Source organism: Delphinus delphis, chromosome 8, assembly GCF_949987515.2.
Source record: "Delphinus delphis chromosome 8, mDelDel1.2, whole genome shotgun sequence".
NCBI lineage: Eukaryota > Metazoa > Chordata > Mammalia > Artiodactyla > Delphinidae > Delphinus > Delphinus delphis.
This window is the reverse complement of record NC_082690.1, coordinates 87,675,037-87,695,579: the sequence shown is the minus strand read 5'-3', so window position 1 is coordinate 87,695,579 and position 20,543 is coordinate 87,675,037. Positions and strand designations below refer to the sequence as shown.

The following is a 20,543-nucleotide window of genomic DNA, read 5'->3' as shown; positions in this document are numbered from 1 at the left end:
AAGGGGTGGGGAGGGATAAATTAGGAGTTTGGGATTAACAGATATACAGTACTAATATATAAAATAAACAAGGACTGACTGTAGAGCTCAGGGAACTATATTCAATACCTTGTAATAACCTGTAACGGAAAAGAATCTGAAAAAGAATATAACTGAACACTTCGCTATACATCTGAAACTACCACAACATTGTAAATCAACTATACTTCAATTTTTAAAATGGCATTTAAAAAGTCTAGGATTCTACATTCCACTTTCTTCAAATGTTATCCTCCTCACTTATAGAGAGACTGAAATTGGACCTTACAAATGATAGAGCATGGGTATGGTTAATGCCAGAAATATGACACTCCACTCCAAACAGCAAACCCATATTCTCAAAGAAAAGACCCTGACTTGGAATCAAAAAAATATACAGATCTTTATTTCAAGTTTAAAATAAATGTTTAGGGTATTCATGTATCATTTTTAATGCTTAAACTAACTTCTTCTAAGATTATCTCACTGCAGCTCAGTACTCTTCTCTCAAAACTAGACAAAAGATGGAAATTCTCATGACATGCAAGTAAAAATAAAGACACATTTTTAAAATACTTGACTTTGGCAAAGAGTTTTATAAAAGATATAACTAAATTCAGGCAAAAAATGAGAGATTTTAAAAACTGGTGATAAAAATACACACCGATATAATTGTTCTATGGACAGTTTATAAATACGCACAAGCCTAAAAATGTACATACCTTTGACTCAATAATTACTTATGATTTATAAACTAAAACATTCACTACAATGTTATAAATGACAATAAGAAGCTGGAAATAAAATGAGGTAAAAGTCAAATTTGTATCACTGGTTCAAGGTTCGAACATTATGTTTATGAAGGATTTCTAATAATATGAAGAAAACTGAAAATATGACATTAAGAAAAAAATGGCATGAGGATGAAGGTGTTAACTAACTTTACTGGGGTAATCATTTTGCAATATATACACATATCAAATCATCACATTGTACACCTTAAACTTACATATGTTATATGTCAACAATATCTCAATAAAGCTGGGGAAACACATACACACACACACACAATTAAAAAATAGAATAAATATAACACCCAATGACAACTATCAAGTTAGTGTGTTATATTTATTTTCTGCTGTGTCTAAGAGTTCTAAACGTTTTATAATGATTAAAAAAGAAATAACTTTAGTTATTTGAAGAGGGGAAAGACCACATCTTATTGAAGAGAAGAAAGACCACAGGACATAGAACTGGTATTGAAACTCTTCCCCTACCCTATATTCTATAAGATGACCAAAAAAGATTTATTTAAAACGCATTTAAAAAAAAATGTCACCAGGAAACCTTGTAATCTTTGGACTCCTTCAACCAGAAACTCTGTGATTCTACTTGACCTAATCAAATTCTTCTATCCTGAAGGTTTCTTAAAACAGATACACTGTGTTAATGTTCTGGTTTTAGAATAATCTTCATGAATCAAAGGCAAATAGCACTTGGGCAGGTGGGACATCTAGACGCATTGTTTTTATCAGCTTTATTGAGGTATAATACCATAAAATTACCTGTTTTAAGTGTATATAAATAACTTTAGGTAAATTTAGAGTTATGCAACTATTATTACAAACTTGCTTAAAAACTATATATATATACACACACACACACAGATATGAAATTATCTTTTTTCCTTCTTAATTTCTTTAAAAGCATATAGCTTTAAGCTAAAATTATAACTGTCTTGCAGTGTTTATAACATATGTAGATTATATACATGTGACAACTATAACATAAAGGATATGGAAAGAGGGTCAGTTGGTCTATACAATTTCAAGCTATCTACATTTTATGTGAAGTGGTTCAATATTAGTTTTAAGTAGGCTGAAAATTTAAGGATCTATATTATAATCCTTATGGAAACCACTAAAAAATAATGCAAAGTAACAGAGCTAAAAGGCCAATGGCTATATAACAATGGAATTCAAATAAATGTTTCAAAAATCCAAAAGAAAGCAGGAAAAGACAATGAGAGGAACAAAAACAGAAGAACAAACAGAAAACAAATTGTAAAATGGCAGACCTAAATTTAACCATATTAAGAATAACATTAAATGTTAATGGACATTACACTTGAATTAAAAGGCAGAGATTATCAGAATGGATAAATGACTAAGACCCAGCTATAGGCTGTCTGTCAGAGACATAATTTAACAATACAGACAGACTGAAAGCAAATGGATGGAAAGAGATAAACCACAAAAACAGTAGATTGGCTCTACTAACATTAGATAAAACTGTTATCAAGACAAAGAGTATTATCAGAGAAAAAGGGAATGTTCATAATGATTAAAGGGTTGTTGGTTCATCAGGAAGATGTAACAATCATAAATATGTATTTGCTTAATGATGGCGCTTCAAAATATCTAAAGAAAAGTTGACAGAATTAAAGAAAGGAATAGATAAACCCTAATCATACTTGGAAATTAAACATCCCTCTCTCAGCAGTTGATAGAAGTAGACATAAAAATCAGTAAAAACATATATCATCTGAACACCTAATTGATATTTAGTAGAACACTACCTCAAACTACAGAATACATATTCTTTTCAGGTGCACATATGCATTCACCAAGACCATATGTTGGGCCATAAAGCAAGTCTCAGTTAAGTGTTAGAAGACGGAAATCATTCAGAATAGGTTCTCTGATCACAACGGAACTAAATTAGAAATGAGTAACAATAAGATAACGTAGGAAAATCCCTAATATTTAGAAACTAAACAATATACTCCTAAATAATCAATGAGCAAAAAGAAGAAATCACATGGTAAATGAAAAAATATTTCAAGTTGAACGATAATGAAAACACAACATAACCGAAGTTGTATGATTCAACTACAGCAGCAATTAGAGGGAAATGTACTGCTCTAAAAGTTTACATAAAAGAAGAAAGTAGTAAAATCTGTGATCTATGAAGCTAGATAAAAAAACAAGGTAGGGCTTCCCTCGTGGCGCAGTGGTTAAGAATCCGCCTACCAATGCAGGGGACACGGGTTCAAGCCCTGCTCTGGGAAGATCCCACATGCCGTAGAGCAACCAAGCCTGTACACCACAACTACTGAGCCCGTGCCCTAGAGCCCAAGTGCCACAACTACTGAAGCCTGCACGTCTAGAGCCCATGCTCTGCAACAAGAGAAGCCACCCAATGAGAAGCCCGCGCACCACAATGAAGAGTAGCCCCCACTCACTGCAACTACAGAAAAGCCCATGCACAGCAACAAAGACCCAACACAGCCAAAAAAAAAAAAAAAAAGTATAGATGATAACAAGTTAATTCTTAAACAAAAACAAAAAAAGGGTAAACTCAAGTTAAAAAAAAAAAAAAGCAGGTGTAAACAAAACAGAAAACAAAGAGTGAAATTAACAAATCCAAAAGTTAATTCTTTAAAAAGACCAATAAAATTAATAAAATACAAGTTAGGCTGATCAAGGAGAAAAGGGGGAAGATCACAAATTATCAGTTAACGGAAATGAAAGATGGCTATAGACACATCAGAGGCTACAGACAGTTAAAAAATGATATGAAAATACTATAAACAACTTTATACTAGAAACTAAAACAACTTAGATGAAAATGACAAATTCCTTGAAAATTACAGCTAATACAAATTTTGAAAATTTTAGATCAATATAAAATGAAAAAATTTGACTAGTTCTATATTAAATAAACTGAATTGGTTATCAAAAACCTTCACATAAACTCCAGGACAGATTGTTTTGCTGGTAAATTCTATCAAATATTTAAGGAAGAAATAACATCAATCTTACATAAACTCTTACAGAAAACAGATGAGGAGGAAATACTTCTCAGCTTGTTTTCTGAGGCGAGCATAATCCTAATACCTGACAATCCTAAAGCCTGACAATTGCATTATAAAAATACAAATTTACAAATGAATATCCCTCTTTGAACACAGACATAAAAATCTCTAACAAGATATTAATAAATTGAACCCAGATAATACATTAATGATCAAGTGGGAGTTTATCTCAGGAATGAAAGGTTGATTTAATATTGTAAAATTAACCAATGTAATCAACCATCACAACAGAATAATGGAGAAAACCCACTTAATCATTTCAATGGCTACAGAAGAAAATCTTACATATACCACATTCATTTGAATTATTGTTCCCCATATCTAATGTGTCATTCCTCTCTGGCTACTCTGCTTTCAAGATTTTTTATTTGTCCTTAGTTTTTGGGAGTTTAACTTTGATGTGTCTGGGTATGGATTTCTTAGATTTATCTCACTTGGGTTCACTCAGCTTCTTAAATCTCTAGGTTTATGTTTTTCAATCAAATTTTAGGAGTATTGAGCCATTATTTCTTGAATTTTTTTTAGCTCTGTATTCCTTTTCCTCCCCTTACTGTACAAGTGACATGTATGTTAGATCTTTCTTCATTGTCCCATAGGTCCCTGAGACTCAATTCAATTATTTTTCAATCTTTTTTCTTGGTTGTTCAGATTGGATGTCTATTGATCTGTCTTCAAATTCACTGATTCTTTCCTCTGTCATTTCCAATTTGCCATTGAGTCAGTCCAGTGAAATTTTTATGTCAGTCACTATTTTGCAGTTCTAAAATTTCATTTGGTCTTTCTTTATATCTTCTATTTCTTTGCTGATTTTTTAAATTTTTCATTTGTTTCCAGTTTGTTATTGATTATTGAGACATTTTTATAATAGTGACTTTAAAATCCTTGTCTGATAATTCCAAATACTATGTCACCCTATGTAGGTGTTGGCATCTACTGATTTTCTTTCTCATTAGAGTTGAGATTTCATTGGTTCTTGGTATGATGAGTAACTATGGACTGTATCCTGGACATTATAAGACCTGGTTCCTGTTTAAATCTTCTGTTCTAGCAGGTAGTCAACCTATTTAGGTCAGAACACATGTCCTAGACCACTTTTGTGGCTTATGGTTCAAATGTCAATTGAGTTTATAAAGCTTCTGCAGTGCCATTCTGGTCACCTCCCTCAGGTGACAGTGCTCCAATGGAGACTCTATAGTCTCCACTAGTGTTAGCTCAGGAGGAGGAAGGGCACAAACTCATCACTACACAGTAAAAGGGGATGGTCTGACTCAGTTGGGGAGGGGCTGACTCAGTTGGGGAGGGGCTTTACCTAGTTAATGCAGGGGTGGAAGGGAGGAGTTAAAGCTCCATCCACAGTCCCCATAGGGGTGGGCTGTTACTCCCTTCCTATTACTGTGGGGGAGGGGTATAAGTCAGAGTCCCACCTTCAGGCTCCATGGGAGGTGGGCACCATTCACTTCTGAGAGGGGCAGGTAGAAGTTAGACTTTTACCTAAAGGCTCCATGGAGAAAAAAGTGACACCTCATTGCTATAGGTGAGGGTATAAAATAGACTCCACTACTGTGGTGCCAATTGGGGCTGGGAAGGGATTCACTGCCAGAATATGCAGGTATTATTAAAAGATTTCTCTTCAGCTGAACTGCCCTTTTCCCAGTCCTTTGGCTAGAGAGCAGGTTTTTCTTGGAGACGTTCTTTTTGCCTATGCTCATTAGCATTTCCAGTTTGCAGGGCACCCAGGCCAGGATATACAGGAAGCAAGAAACCCTCCCCCCAGGGTACTCATTGCTGTGTGGCTCCTCATATCCCAAGGTCCCTGGTCAGTCTGCCATCTTTCCTCCACTTTTGAGAGTCTTCTGGTAGGTGACTTAGTATTTTGTCCAGAAATTTTTACTGTGATTAATGGAAAGAGTAAAATGAAATGCATTTACTCCATCTTGTTCAGAACCAGAAGATGCAATTTGTTTTCAAATGCAAAGATAAGATGTATTGAAGAGTAGAAGGTTGGAAAGATGGCTATATATATAAAATGAATCAGTATAGTAAATTGTTAGTGGCAGAATCTTGGTGCAGGTATATGGGTGTAATCTGTAAAAACTCCTTTCAACTTTGCTGTACATTTGAAAATTTTCACAATAAAATCTTGTGTGGGGATCTTCTGATTAAATTAAAAATACAGGTAATTTAAAAAAATCTATACCATGCAAAGAGAAGAAAAGAATTCTGTTGAGTGAAAGAGAGGTACTGGAAATTTGCTCTGATCAATAAGTTAACAGATTAGCTGGAACGAGAGGCTATTAGATAATAACAGCTCTGGGTAAAAGCTCTAGCCAGATGTATGCTACTTCTCATTGTTAATAGCTTATTTTGTCCATCGCCTGGTACTTAGTCCTTGTCATCTTTATATCCCTGACAGTAATTCCATCAGAGTTAACAAGGATAGTGCAGTTGAGTCACTGAAGTACTTTAAAGGACAGTTAATGTTGGGGAAGGACTAAATCCATTATTTGAAATGAAAATAAAAGAGAGGGAGATGTCTTTAAAAATGAAATCTTTATTTTTGAAAAAACAACCTAATCAACACACAGAATAAATGTGGAAGGTCCAATCTGAGGGGAATTGGGGACAGTTATGCCAATGATCCCTTGAGTTAAGGTTGAACTTTTTAAGACACAAAATCTACTCCAATATTAAATAAAATATTTTAAATTAATTAATTAATTTTTAAAAAAGACACAAAGTGACCACCTCCACAGAGCAGAAGGTCTTAGGAATGCAAGGCTGCCTAGAGCACTGATTATCCTTATTCTTCCCACAGATATAAACGGGATGTTCGATATACAGCATATAGTAGGGAAAAAGCACAGGCATGGGAACAGGATGGACTGAATCCTGTCTCTCTTTTCTGCTAACTAAATGACACTGAGTCAATGATTGCACTTCTCAGCATCTCAATAGCCCATCTGTAAAATGGAGACAATGAGTGCTGAAATAAGGATTAAATGAAATGCTAAATATAACATGCTCTCTTGCCTATCTAGAAACTTATTTAGGCACACACTTTGTTAATTCTGAGGAGGATGAAATAAAAAGAACAAGAGCTATTCTATTCCTTTCACACAGTGATGAAAATCAATCAAGAACCCTGGATGAGTGAAGCAGATAACTGTCCAATGGTCTCTTACGTTTCCTGTCAGGACAGCAAAGACAGTACCCGCCTCCTGGATTGTACCGTGGCTCTTCTGCTGACTGGTTTATTCTGTGGCTAGGCTTTCCTGGGCCGAGGCAAAACTGTTAGTTAAGGCTGAGCTCATTGAGTCAGCAGCTGTCCTAGAAACTTCACAGGACTCTCCTATGTTTCCTTCTAGAAGGGCCTACCCTAAACCTATCTGGTATAAGCTTGACCAGAATTTTCAACATAATGGTATGAAACCTCATAAACAATAGCTTCTCCCCAGTGGCTGAAATATAAGTTTTATATTTTTTAAAAATGGCCACCTTAAATTTTCTTTTTTTATTAATATTCTAAATGCCTGAATATGCTGTTTGGTAAAATATCTAACATTCTTTTATTCCTATTACAAAATAACAATGAATGTAATGACTAAAACAGTGATTCAACATTCATCTTGTGTCTTTCATTCATACTTTTTTTGATCCTCACAATGCTCTAGCCCACATGCCTCTCTTAATCTAACAGTCATGCCCCCAATTTATGCAGTTAGCTCCATATAAAAGCCAGCCTGAGGCACCTTTTTACTATTCACAGAATCAGTCCAAAATCTTTTATTTTGGCCTGCTTTATGCTCCACTTCCTGACTTACTCTCACTCAGCCCATATTTATAGGCTCATTTCACAACTAGGGATCTGTCAATTGCCCTCTTCTCCGGCTGTGATTTCTGGCTTCCCTTATTAACTGTGAATAGTATTTGCCCCACTGACTATACTCCTTTAAGTCATGGTGTACAAATATTCTGCTAGGCCTAATTGCTGAGCACAGGCCCTAACAGCCAATACTTCCAAACTGGTTTACACACCAATCTAAACACTTAATGCACTATCTAAGCTTTCAATCTATTCATGTTTAGGGACCAAATGGGGGAATTTCCAGAATTAACAAACATGGCAGTCAGTTTCTGCCTATTTCTTGTGCTAATTATTATAGGCATTCTCCTTTACCTCTGCCTTTGGCTCAGCTGATTCATTAGAGGTATCAAGTTGTTCCTTGGCTTGGGCCATCTGAGTCATCAATCTATCCATATGGGACTGGATGTCTGCCAGTATCTCAGTCACATGAGCTGTGGCCATTGCTTCCTGGATGTCCACTAAATGAAGGGCCTTCTGCTCCTCATCAGCAATCACTTTTTGAACTTTCTTAAATTCCTGCTGTATAAACACCTTCATCTGGTCCCGGGTTACCTGTAGAAAACAGACAATTAAGAGTAAGTTGGACACACAAAGAAATGGAAGAGTAGAGCTATTATTGTAAGTGCTAGGCAGTCCTGACCAAAACACAAACAAACCATGGGTCCTAAGGGATCCTGAAGTTTTGGGAATATCCTCTGAACAATGCTCCTCTAATATCATTGATGAATTTCCCACTAATCTTTCTTACCTTTTTCATTCTTTAGGAAGTAATTCCTTATCCTTCCTTTTTACTTTTTCCTTTATTTATTTTTTGAATTTTATTTATTTTTTTATACAGCAGGTTCTTATTAGTCATCAGTTTTATCCACATCAGTGTATACATGTCAATCCCAATCTCCCAATTCATCACACCACGACCACCACCACCCCACGGCTCTCCCCCACCTTGGTGTCCATAAGTTTGTTCTCTACATCTGTGTCTCTATTTCTGCCCTGCAAACCAGTTCATCTGTACCATTTTTCTAGGTTCCACATATATGCGTTAATACACGATATTTGTTTTTCTCTTTCTGACTTACTTCACTCTGTATGACAGTCTCTAGACCCATCCACGTCTCAACAAATGACCCAATTTCGTTCCTTTTTATGGCTAAGCAATATTCCATTGTATATATGTACCACTTCTTCTTTATCCATTCGTCTGTCGATGGGCATTTAGGTTGCTTCCATGACCTGGCTATTGTAAATAGTGCTGCAATGAACACTGGGGTGCCTGTGTCTTTTTGAATTATGGTTTTCTCTGGGTATATGCCCAGTAGTGGGATTGCTGGATTACACGGTAATTCTATTTTTAGTTTTTTAAGGAACCTCCATACTGTTCTCCATAGTGGCTCTATCAATTTACATTCCCACCAACAGTGCAAGAGGGTTCCCTTTACTCCACACCCTCTCCAGCATTTGTTGTTTGTAGATTTTCTGATGATGCCCATTCTAACTGGTGTGAGGTGATACCTCATTGTAGTTCTGATTTGCATTTCTCTAATCATTAGTGATGTTGAGCAGCTTTTCATGTGCTTCTTGGCCATCTGTATGTCTTCTTTGGAGAAATGTCTATTTAGGTCTTCTGCCTATTTTTGCATTGGGTTGTTTCTTTTTTTGATATTGAGCTGCATGAGCTGTTTATATATTTTGGAGATTAATCCTTCATCCATTGATTCGTTTGCAAATATTTTCTCCCATTCTGACGGGTGTCTTCGTCTTCTTTATGGTTTCGTTTGCTGTGCAAAAGCTTTGAAGTTTCATTAGGTCCCATTTGTTTATTTTTGTTTTTATTTCCATTACTCTAGGAGGTGGATCAAAAAAGATCTTGCTGTGATTTATGTCAAAGAGTGTTCTTCCTATGATTTCCTCTAAGAGTTTTATAGTGTCCGGTCTTACATTTAGGTCTCTAATCCATTTTGGGTTTATTTTTGTGTATGGTGTTAGAGACTGTTCTAATTTCATTCTTTTACATCCAGTTTTCCCAGCACCACTTAATGAAGAGACTGTCTTTTCTCCATTGTATATCCTTGCCTCCTTTATCATAGATTAGTTGATCATAGGTGCATGGGTTCACCTCTGGGCTTTCTGTCTTGTTCCATTGACCTATGTTTCTGTTTTTGTGCCAGTACCATATTGTCTTGATTACTGTAGCTTTAGAGTATAGTCTAAAGTCAGGGAGTCTGATTCCTCCAGCTCCATTTTTTTTCCCTCAAGACTGCTTTGGCTCTTCGGGGTCTCTTGTGTCTCCATATAAATTTTAACATTTTTTGTTCTAGTTCCATAAAAAAATGCCATTGGTAATTTGATAGGGATTGCATTGGATCTGTAGATTGCTTTGGGTAGTATAGTCATTTTCACAATATTGATTCTTCCAATCCAAGAACATGGTATATCTCTCCATCTGTTGGTATCATCTTTAATTTCTTTCGTCAGGTTTTTTGTCTCCCTAGGTAGGTTTATTCCTAGGTATTTTACTCTTTTTGTTGCAATGGTAAATGGGAGTGTTCCTTAATTTCTCTTTCAGATTTTTCATCATCAGTGTATAGGAATGCAAGAGATTTCTGTGCATTAATTTTGTATCCTGTAACTTTACCAAATTCACTGATTAGCTCTAGTAGTTTTCTGGTGGCATCTTTAGGATTCTCTATATATAGTATCAATTCATCTGCAAAACAGTGACAGTTTTACTTCCTCTTTTCTAATTTGTATTCCTTTTATTTCTTTTTCTTCTCTGCCGTGGCTAGGACTTCCAAAAATATGTTGAATAATAAGGGTGAGAGTGGACATCCTTGTCTTGTTCCTGATCTTCGAGGAAATGCTTTCAGTTTTTCACCATTGAGTATGATGTTTGCTGTGGGTTTGTCGTAAATGGTCTTTATTATGTTGACATAGGTTCCTTCTATAACCACTTTCTGGAGAGTTTTCATCATAAATGGGTGTTGAACTTTGTCAAAAGCTTTTGCTGCATCTATTGAGATGGTCATATGGTTTTTATTCTTCAATTTGTTAATATGGTGTATCACATTGATTGATTTGCATATATTGAAGAATCCTTGCATCCCTGGGATAAATCCCACTTGATCATGGTATATGATCCTTTTAATGTGTTGCTGGATTCTGTTTGCTAGTATTTTGTTGAGGATTTTTGCATCTATATTCGTCAGTGATATTGGCCTGTAATTTTCTTTTTTTGTAGTATCTTTGTCTGGTTTTCATATCAGGGTGACGGTGACCTCATAGAATGAGTTTGGGAGTGTTCCTTCCTCTGCAATTTTTTTGAAAGAGTTTGAGAAGGATGGCTGTTAGCTCTTCTCTAAATGTTTGATAGAATTCACCTGTGAAGCCATCTGGTCCTGGACTTTTGTTTGTTGGAAGATTTTGAATCACAGTTTCAATTTCATTACTTGTGACTGGTCTGTTCATATTTTCTATTTCGTCCTGGTTCAGTCTTGGAAGGTTATACCTTTCTACAGTTGTCCATTTTATTGGCATAGAGTTGCCTGTAGTAGTCTCTTAGGATGCTTTGTATTTCCACAGTGTCTGCTGTAACTTCTCCTTTTTCATTTCTAATTTTATTGATTTGAGTCCTCTCCCTCTTTTTCTTAATGAGTCTCACTAATGGTTTATCAATTTTGTTTATCTTCTCAAAGAACCAGCTTTTAGTTTTATCCATCTTTGCTACTGTTTTGTTTCTATTTCATTTATTTCTGCTCTGATCTTTATGATTTCTTTCCTCTGCTAACTTTTGGTTTTGTTTGTCCTTCTTTCTCTAGTTCCTTTAGGTGTAACAGATTGTTTATTTGAGATTTTTCTTGTTTCTTGAGGTAGGCTTGTGTAGCTATAAAGTTCCCTCTTAGAACTGCTTTTGCTGCATCCCACAGGTTTTGGATCACCATGTTTTCATTGTCATTTGTCTCTAGGTATTTTTTGATTTCCTCTTTGATTTCCTCAGTGATCTTGTTGGTTATTTAGTAACATATTGTTTAGCCTCCATGTGTTTGTGTTTTTTATGTGTTTTTCCCTGTAATTCATTTCTAATCTTGTAGCGTTGTGGTCAGAAAAAATGCTTGAGATGATTTTAATTTTCTTAAATTCACTGAGGCTTGATTTGTGACCCAGGATGTGATCTATCCTGGAGAATGTTCCGTGTGCACTTGAGAAGAAAGTATAATCCGCTGTTTTAGGATGGAATGTCCTATAAATATCAATTAAATCTGTCTGGTCTATTGTGTCATTTAAAGCTTCTGTTTCCTTATTTATTTTCATTTTGGATGATCTGTCCATTGGTGTAAGTGAGGTGTTGTTAAAGTCCCCCAGTACTATAGTGTTACTGTCGATTTCCTCTTTTATAGCTGTTAGCAGTTGCCTTATGTATTGAGGTGCTCCTATGTTGGGTGCATATATATTCATAATTCTTATGTCTTCTTCTTGGATTGATCCCTTGATCATTATGCAGTGTCCTTCCTTGTCTCTTGTAACATTCTTTATTTTAAAGTCTATTTTATCTGATATGAGTATCGCTACTCCAGCCTTCTTTTGATTTCCGTTGGCGTGGAATATCTTTTTCCATCCCCTCACTTTCAGTCTGAATGTGTCGGTAGGTCTGAAGTGGGTCTCTTGTAGACAGCATATATGTGGGTCTTGTTTTTGTATCCATTCAGCAAGCCTGTGTCTTTTGGTTGGAGCATCTAATCCATTCACGTTTAAGGTAATTATCGATATGTATGTTCCTATTACCATTTTCTTAATTGTTTTAGGTTTGTTTTTGTAGGTCCTTTTCTTCTCTTGTGTATCCCATTTAGAGAAGTTCCTTTAGCATTTGTTGTAGAGCTGGTTTGGTGGTGAATTCTCTTAGCTTTTGCTTGTCTGTAAAGCTTTCGATTTCTTCATCGAATCTGAATGAGATCCTTGCTGGGTAGAGTAATCTTGGTTGTAGGTTCTTCCCTTTCATCACTTTAAGTATATCATGCCACTCCCTTTTGGCTTGTAGAGTTTCTGCTGAGAAATCAGCTGTTAACCTTATGGGAGTTCCCTTGTATGTTATTTGTCATTTTTCCCTTGCTGCTTTTAATAATTTTTCTTTGTCTTTAATTTTTGCCGATTTGATTACTATGTGTCCCAGAGTGTTTCTCCTTGGGTTTATCCTGCCTGGGACTCTCTGCGCTTCCTGGAGTTGGGTGGCTTATTTCCTTTCCCATGTTAGGGAAGTTTTCCACTATAATCTCTTCAAATATTTTCTCGGGTCCTTTCTGTCTCTCATCTCCTTCTGGGACCCCTATAATGCGAATGTTGTTGTGTTTAATGTTGTCCCAGAGGTCTCTTAGGCTGTCTTCATTTCTTTTCATTCTTTTTTCTTTATTCTGTTCCACAGCAGTGAATTCCACATTCTGTCTTCCAGGTCACTTATCCGTTCTGCCTCAGTCATTCTGCTATTGATTCCTTCTAGTGTCGTTTTCAGTTCAGTTATTGTATTGTTCATCTCTGTTTGTTTGTTCTTCTTCTAGGTCTTTGTTAAACATTTCTTGCATCTTCTCGATCTTTGCCTCCATTCTTTTTCTGAGGTCCTGGATCATCTTCACCATCATTATTCTGAATTCTTTTTCTGGAAGATTGCCTATCTCCACTTCATTTAGTTGTTTTTCTGGGGTTTTATCTTGTTCCTTTATCTGGTACGTAGCCCTCTGCCTTTTCATCTTGTCTCTCTTTCTGTGAATGTGGTTTTTGTTCCACAGGCTGCAGGATTGTAGTTCTTGTTTCTGCTGTCTGCCCTCTGGTGGATGAGGCTATCTAAGAGGCTTATGCAAGTTTCCTGATGGGAGCGACTGGTGGTGGGTAGAGCTGACTGTTGCTCTGGTGGGAAGAGCTCAGTAAAACTTTAATCCGATTGACTGCTGATGGGTGGGGCTGGGTTCCCTCCCTGTTGGTTGTTTGGCCTGAGGCAACCGAACACTGGAGCCTACCGGGGCTCTTTGGTGGGGCTAATGGCAGACTCTGGGAGGGCTCACGCCAAGGAGTACTTCCCAGAGCTTCTGCTGCCAGTGTACTTGTCCCCACGGTGAGACACAGCCACCCCCCGCCTCTGCTGGAGACCCTCCAACATTGGCAGGTAGGTCTGGTTCAGTCTAGCCTGGGGTCACTGCTCCTTCCCCTGGGTCCTGATGTGTACACTACTTTGTGTGTGCCCTGCAAGAGTGGAGTCTCTGTTTCCCCCAGTTCTGTCGAAGTCCTGCAATCAAATCCCAGTAGCCTTCAAAGTCTGATTCTCTAGGAATTCCTCCTCCCATTGCCAGAAACCCAGGTTGGAAAGCCTGATGTGGGGCTCAGAACCTTCACCCCAGTGGGTGGACTTCTGTGGTATAAGTGTTCTCCAGTCTGTGAGTCACCCACCCAGCAGTTATGGGATTTGATTTTACTGTGATTGCGCCCCTGGTACCATCTCATTGTGGCTTCTCCTTTGTCTTTGGATGTGAGGTATCTTTTTTGGTGAGTTCCAGTGTCTTCCTGTTGATGACTGTCCAGCAACTAGCTGTGATTCTGGTGTTCTCACAAGAGAGAGTGAGAGCACGTCCTTCTACTCTGCCATCTTGGTTCCAATCTCTCCTTTGTTTATGTTTATACCAGTAATATATGATTACTTTTTAAAAATTTAATAGATGGGTGTATATAAAAAAAAAAAGAAAAAGAAATTCCTCTTCTCTCTCTATCCCAATACCTTTTTCCTTCTCAGGGGATAATTACTGTTAACAGTTTGATACATGCCCTTCCAGCCATTTTTCTATTTTAGTTATGTATCAATTCATATACAGGCATACCTTGGAGACACTGTGGGTTCTGTTCTAGACCACCACGGTAAAATGAATATTATAATAAACAGAGGCACACAAGTTTTTTGGTTTCTCAGTACATATAAAAGTTGTGTTTACACTATACTGTAGTCTATTAAGTATGCAATAGCATTATGTCTACAAAAATGTACATACCTTAATTAAAAATACTTTCTTGCTAAAAAATGCTAACCATCATTTGAGCCTTCAGCAAGTCATAATCTTTTTGCAATGGTAACATCAAGATCACTGATCACAGATCAACATAACAAGTACAATAATAATGAAAAAGTTTGAAATACTACAAGAATTACCAAAATGTGACATAGGGACATGAAGTAAGCAAATGCTATCAGAAAAATAGCTCTGCTCGATGTAGGGTTGCTATAAACCTTCAATTTGTAAGACACACAGTATCTGCAAGGCACAATAAAGTGAAGTACAGTAGAACAAGGTATACCTGTATGTGTACAGACAATTATGTTGTTTTTATGTAAATGGATCATGGTGAACATATGGTTCTGTGTCTTGCTTTTCTACTTAAAATATGGTAGTACATACAGAGCAATTCATTCATTGTATTATTTTTAATGTCTGTATGATACAGGTATATACAGATATGGATATTTATATATAGAGAGAAAAGGATAAATATATTCATTAAATATTTCCCTTCTTAATGGAAATACAGGATATTTCCAATTTTTTGCTTTTATGAACAGCAATGAACATCATTGGCTATACCTCTTAATATCCGTACATGAATTTCCTTAGAAACCTTTGGAGTCACTGAATTAATTTATATATATTCTAAAATTACTGACTGATACTGCCAAACTGCCCTCCAAAAAAGGATGCACCAATTACATTCCCACAACAATGTGTGAAAGCATTTGCCTACACCTTTACTGATATTGGATATCATCAAGTCTTTAAATCTTTACTCTCTGATGGGTGAAAATATATTACTGTTTTATTTTGCAACAACTATGCAGAATAATTAAAATATGACTCTAGGCTGTATTTGGCTAGGGCATAAGGCAAACAAAATGAGAAACTACCAAAATAAGAACTTCTAAACTCCACATCTTGCCAATAACTACACTTATTAATGTTTCCTCATAACCATATTTATTTTATGAGTACTTTTAAACAACTATGCATATTGAGTAGCTGAGGTAGGAAACAGGGAACAGGTAGAACAGTAGACCAAAGGACAAAAGCCAATAGAGAATTTTAGAGCTAAAAGAGAAAGTGGCTGTCATCTAAGTGAACCCCTTTCTTTCACAGATAAGGAAACAGACCCAGTTGCAATCTTTTAGGAGACACAAAGTTCTCCAATCTTCTTGCTCCCAGTCTGGTGCTCTGTTCACTATAACAGTCTGTCAGAAGAGAAGTCTAACTGGGAAAACCTAAAAAGGAGATTGAGAAAGAGAAAGACTAAAGGAGAGGGTAAGATGAGGCCATTTTTTATTAGCCTCTTAAAAATTGAAATAGGCTTGATACTTTAAGCACCTTTTGTAACACTGCCATAAAAACGTCAATTCAAAATAAGGCCTGTAGGACATGTACCCATTCACATATCAAGTGACTAAGTGACATAAGCCCTCATGAATTCATATACTCTTTGCAGGTACTCTTCCTGGTGCTAAAGAAAAGGGGGGGGTGTTAAATATTATTAATGTCCTGGCAAGTTCTTTATCAGATTGAGAACTGTGATTTGTGTTTATTTATATAATTCCTTTTTATTTTTAGTGTGTATATTTCAAGGCTGTTATGCTCTATGGTGATCATTTATCAGTGGACGTGGATCTCTACCCTTGAAATAAATTTGGCCTTATAAGACCTAGGAACTTCTCTTAGAGACTAACCTAGGAAGTTTTAGCTAAGGCATGAACTTTTCTGAATTCCTAAGAAAAGCTCTTCCAAGTGACTAAAAATGGACAGCATAATAAAAACTGACTCACAACCTATTTTACTAGACATCACATACACATGTGATTTGAAGTTAGGAAGTTGACATTACAGTCAGGAAAGGTGGGGACTACACTTCAGTAGGTGAATAAATCATGGTTTTTAAAAATTAAATTCTCTATTTTCCTTTACTTTACACAGGTTTTTCAACCTTTATTTTATGCAATTTATTTTTATACAGATCAGGCCACAAATGAGAATTGAAAGCAGAATAATTTACTCTATAAAAATTTTATGCTGCCTTCTCATTCCAGTTCTCTACTAATCAACAGACAGGTATTCTGCAACCTAGCTCAAAATGGCAAGAACAAATTCTGGGTCACGGCATTTATTTAAATCCAGAGCCCAAAGGAGAGACACCCTGGGGGATTAGGCAAGTGGTAGGTTGAGTACTCTGGAGAAAGGACTCCTACCAATAGCAGGAATGAAACAACTTACAAAAACTCCCTTTCAGGTTTCATTTCACCTCATCATTAAAACTCCATCCTGCTATAAACTTCACAGTTCTCCATGAGCAGCAGGCCCTTTGCATCAGCACCTGCTAGTTGGGAACCACTGACATCATTTGACTAGGTTTCCTAGAACTTCTTCAGCCTCTATCCTACAGCTCCCCAAAGGTGAGAGTGACAGTCCCATACTCTTGAGTATACCACACACAAGTTATGTCCACAGAGAAAATTCTTCACAAGCAGGGAAGACAGAAGGCTGGATATATCACAGAATGATAAAACTGGTGATGTAAAAGATTCCTTTTTTAAAATAGGATCTACTAGTAACTGTCAAATCTTTTTAAAGCCACAGAACTTCCCTTGCCCCAAAGTTTTAATGTAGAACCCCAAAGTATAATAGAACCAAAAGTAAAACCACTCCGGTTAAAAGAAGAATCTCCCCTTCCTCCCTGAAGTACTTCCTAGGGCACTGGTAGTGCTCTCCAGGAAAATCACACCTGAGGGACCTGGGTCCTCCACAGCAGGGGTCCCCAGACCCCCAGTTAGGAACCGGGTTGCAGAGCAGGAAGTGAGCGGTGGGCAGGTGAGCAAGCAAAGCTTCATCTGTATTTACAGCCGCTCCCCATTGCTCACATTACTGCCTGAGCCCCACCTCCTGTCAGATCAGCGGCGGCATTAGATTCTCATAGGAGCGTGAACCCTACTGTGAACTGCACATGCGAGGGGTCTAGGTTGCGTGCTCCTTATGAGAATCTAATGCCTGATGATCTGAGGTGGAGCTGAGGCAGTGATGCTAGTGCTGGGGAGCGGCTGCAAATACAGTTTATCAGTAGCAGAGAGGTCTGACTGCACAGAGACCATAATAAATCAATTGCTTGCAGACTCATATCAAAACCTTATTGGTGAGTGGCAAGTGAAAACAAGCTCAGGGCTTCCACCGATTCTGCATCATGGTGAGTTGTATAATTATTTCATTATATATTACAATGTAATAATAACAGAAATAAAGTGCACAATAAATGTAATGTGCTTGAATCATCCTGAAACAACTCCCCCCTCACCAGTCCGTGGAAAAACTGTTTTCCACAAAACTGCTCCCTGGTGCCAAAAAGGTTGGGGACTGCTGCTCTACACAAACAAAACCGTAAAAAGAGTTTGTTCTCTTTGGTCAATTGATTGGTCCCTAAGTTGTTAAAACTTTAAAGCCCTAGGTTGTAAGCAAGTTGACATATCTTCGTTATGGTTGCATTAGGTGAAAAGCAGCTATTACTTAAATATAGCATTTTCTAAAATTACTTAAACACAGCATTGTAATTTGAAAAAATAAGCAGCTTATTTGTGAATCGTCAGAACTAACTAGTGAACATCTGATAGTTCTTCCTAGAGCTGAGTCCAACTTTACAGGTTGGAAAAAAAAAGGTCCCAGAGAGGTACAGTAACAAAGTATGGTTTAGAAACCAACTTTCCTCTGGTCTAGTCAGTGTAGTTCCTGCTATAACACATTGCCTCTAATGATCCCTTTCTGCCTGCTTCAGGTTCTTCATATTTATTTCTTCTTAACTGAGATATTTCTTCAGTTAACAGGTTGCTTCTGTTGTTATCCCCACTAGGATGTTTGTTCCCCCGAAGTGAATCTTGGGATAAAGGATATACATTTGAAGAGCTAAGTCTCATTCCATGGTACTTTCTTTATGCTCTTATAGTTAATATTTCTAAGCTAGACCAGACCCAAGAGGCATGCAGACTGGCACTTTATATTAACACACACATAATTAAACACATAAAACCTTGAATTAAGAGCTTGTACTTAAAAAACACCAGCATTCAATGTGTTTGACATAGGCTGGAAGCCATTACCTCCCAGCTAGCTGGCCTCTAGGAAACCAAGGTTTTATTTACATTTTTATTATAGGCAGATTATAAAAACAACAAGCATAATAGCTAGAAAGCATGATGGCTTAAGAAAGATTTGTTCCAGAAAAACATTGCTGGGATGAACTGAGAAAGATGGAACAGGGTCAGGAGCAGGAAGCTACACAAAGGAAAAGCATCTGAGTCTACAATGATTGAAGCTTTCAGAAATACTTGTTCTCTTAGCCAAATTTCCTGCAAGTAACTTTAAAGGAGCCCATTCCAAAAATGACTAAAAAACTTGTGAAGTGCATGAAATAGAGTGTGAAGATGCTAAATACCTCCCCAAAGGTGAAAAAGTCCATTTTTACTCCCTTTTTCCTCTTCTGAATGACTACTATTCAAAAAGAGTATAATAAAAAAGCAGAAAATGGAACTTTTTCAATGCTGCAATCTGTCCTCACTCCCACAGCATGGCACCCTCTCAGCATGCCAGTGTCTATGGAAACTTCCAGGTAGGAAATCTCAAAGTTAAGCCTTCTGTATAGCCTGGGGTTTATTCTGGCATTTTACCTCAAGAGAGCTCCTTGCAAACCTCTGCCAGGCTCCAGTGAGGACAGACAAGGGAAGAGCTTCATCAACAAGTAGGACAGAGTCCTTTTTCAGTGGATGGCTGGATCTCCCATTTTCCTGTGTCTTTTGTGTATGAGTGGGAGAGCCACTATTTGTGAATAAAACAACTGTCCACTCCTAAGGCTTGGAAAATTATCCAACAGGCTAGAAACACAGCAGATAAGATCTATGAAAAAAACAAAAACTGTGAACTACATTCTATTACCAACATTCTGAGGGATGGCAAACATTTTCCTGACAACGTGGTTAGAAGCCTGGATTGCTTGGATTTTACAATGGGGCGTTGAGAAGGGTAGAGAAAACGTTATTAAAATGAACATTTAATCTCTTGCCAAACCACTTTTCTCATCTTCATCAGCAGCCTCTAGACAAAAGCAGTCATTTGTATCTTCTTTACCTCCTTTCCTCGTTTGGTTAAGAGTACCATGGGATCTCTACCTCAGTTATCACTTAGTTACTTCACGTATGCACTCAATGAAGTAATGTGATATTTACTGCTGCTGTATTATTATTTGTATTATAAAAGACTATAAGAAATATACCAAAATGTTGGAGAGTGGTTATCTCTGAGTGCTGGAATTAAGGGTACTTTTCTTTTTTTTAACTTTTCAGTCCAAATTTTCTACAATAATGTGTAACACTTATCTTTTCTTGAAGAGTAATTTTTTAAAAGAAATATGGCTCAAAAAGAAGTTAAATCCTCAGTAAGATATTAGCAATTCGAATCCAACAATGTATAAAAGGAATTATATACCACGACTAAGTGGGATTTATCCTGGGTATGCAAGGCTGGTTCAACATTTGAGAACCAGTTCATATGATCTACCATCAACAGGCTAAAGAAGAAAAATCACATGATCATATCAGTAGATGCAAAAAAAAGCTCCTGACAAAATCTAATGTCTATTTATGATAAAAACCATCAGCAAACTAGGAACAGAGAACTTTCTCAACTTCATAAAAAAATATACAAAAAATATATATATACAAAAAATCTACAGCTAACATCA

General features: G+C 36.9%; 1 protein-coding gene across 7 annotated transcripts in view; it reads right to left on the bottom strand.

The window, feature by feature from the left end:
* TRIM44 (tripartite motif containing 44) overlaps positions 1 to 20,543 on the bottom strand; it is a 119,121-nt gene that overhangs the window by 61,190 nt on the left and 37,388 nt on the right. For all 7 annotated transcript variants that reach the window (XR_009520403.1, XR_009520404.1, XR_009520402.1 and 4 more), the window contains exon 3: positions 8,073 to 8,312. Coding sequence is in view for 4 of the 7 variants with exons in the window: in XM_060018719.2 (XP_059874702.1) it covers positions 8,073 to 8,312 (240 nt within the window). In the remaining 3 variants the exon portion in view is untranslated. The remainder of the gene's footprint in view (positions 1 to 8,072; positions 8,313 to 20,543) is intronic.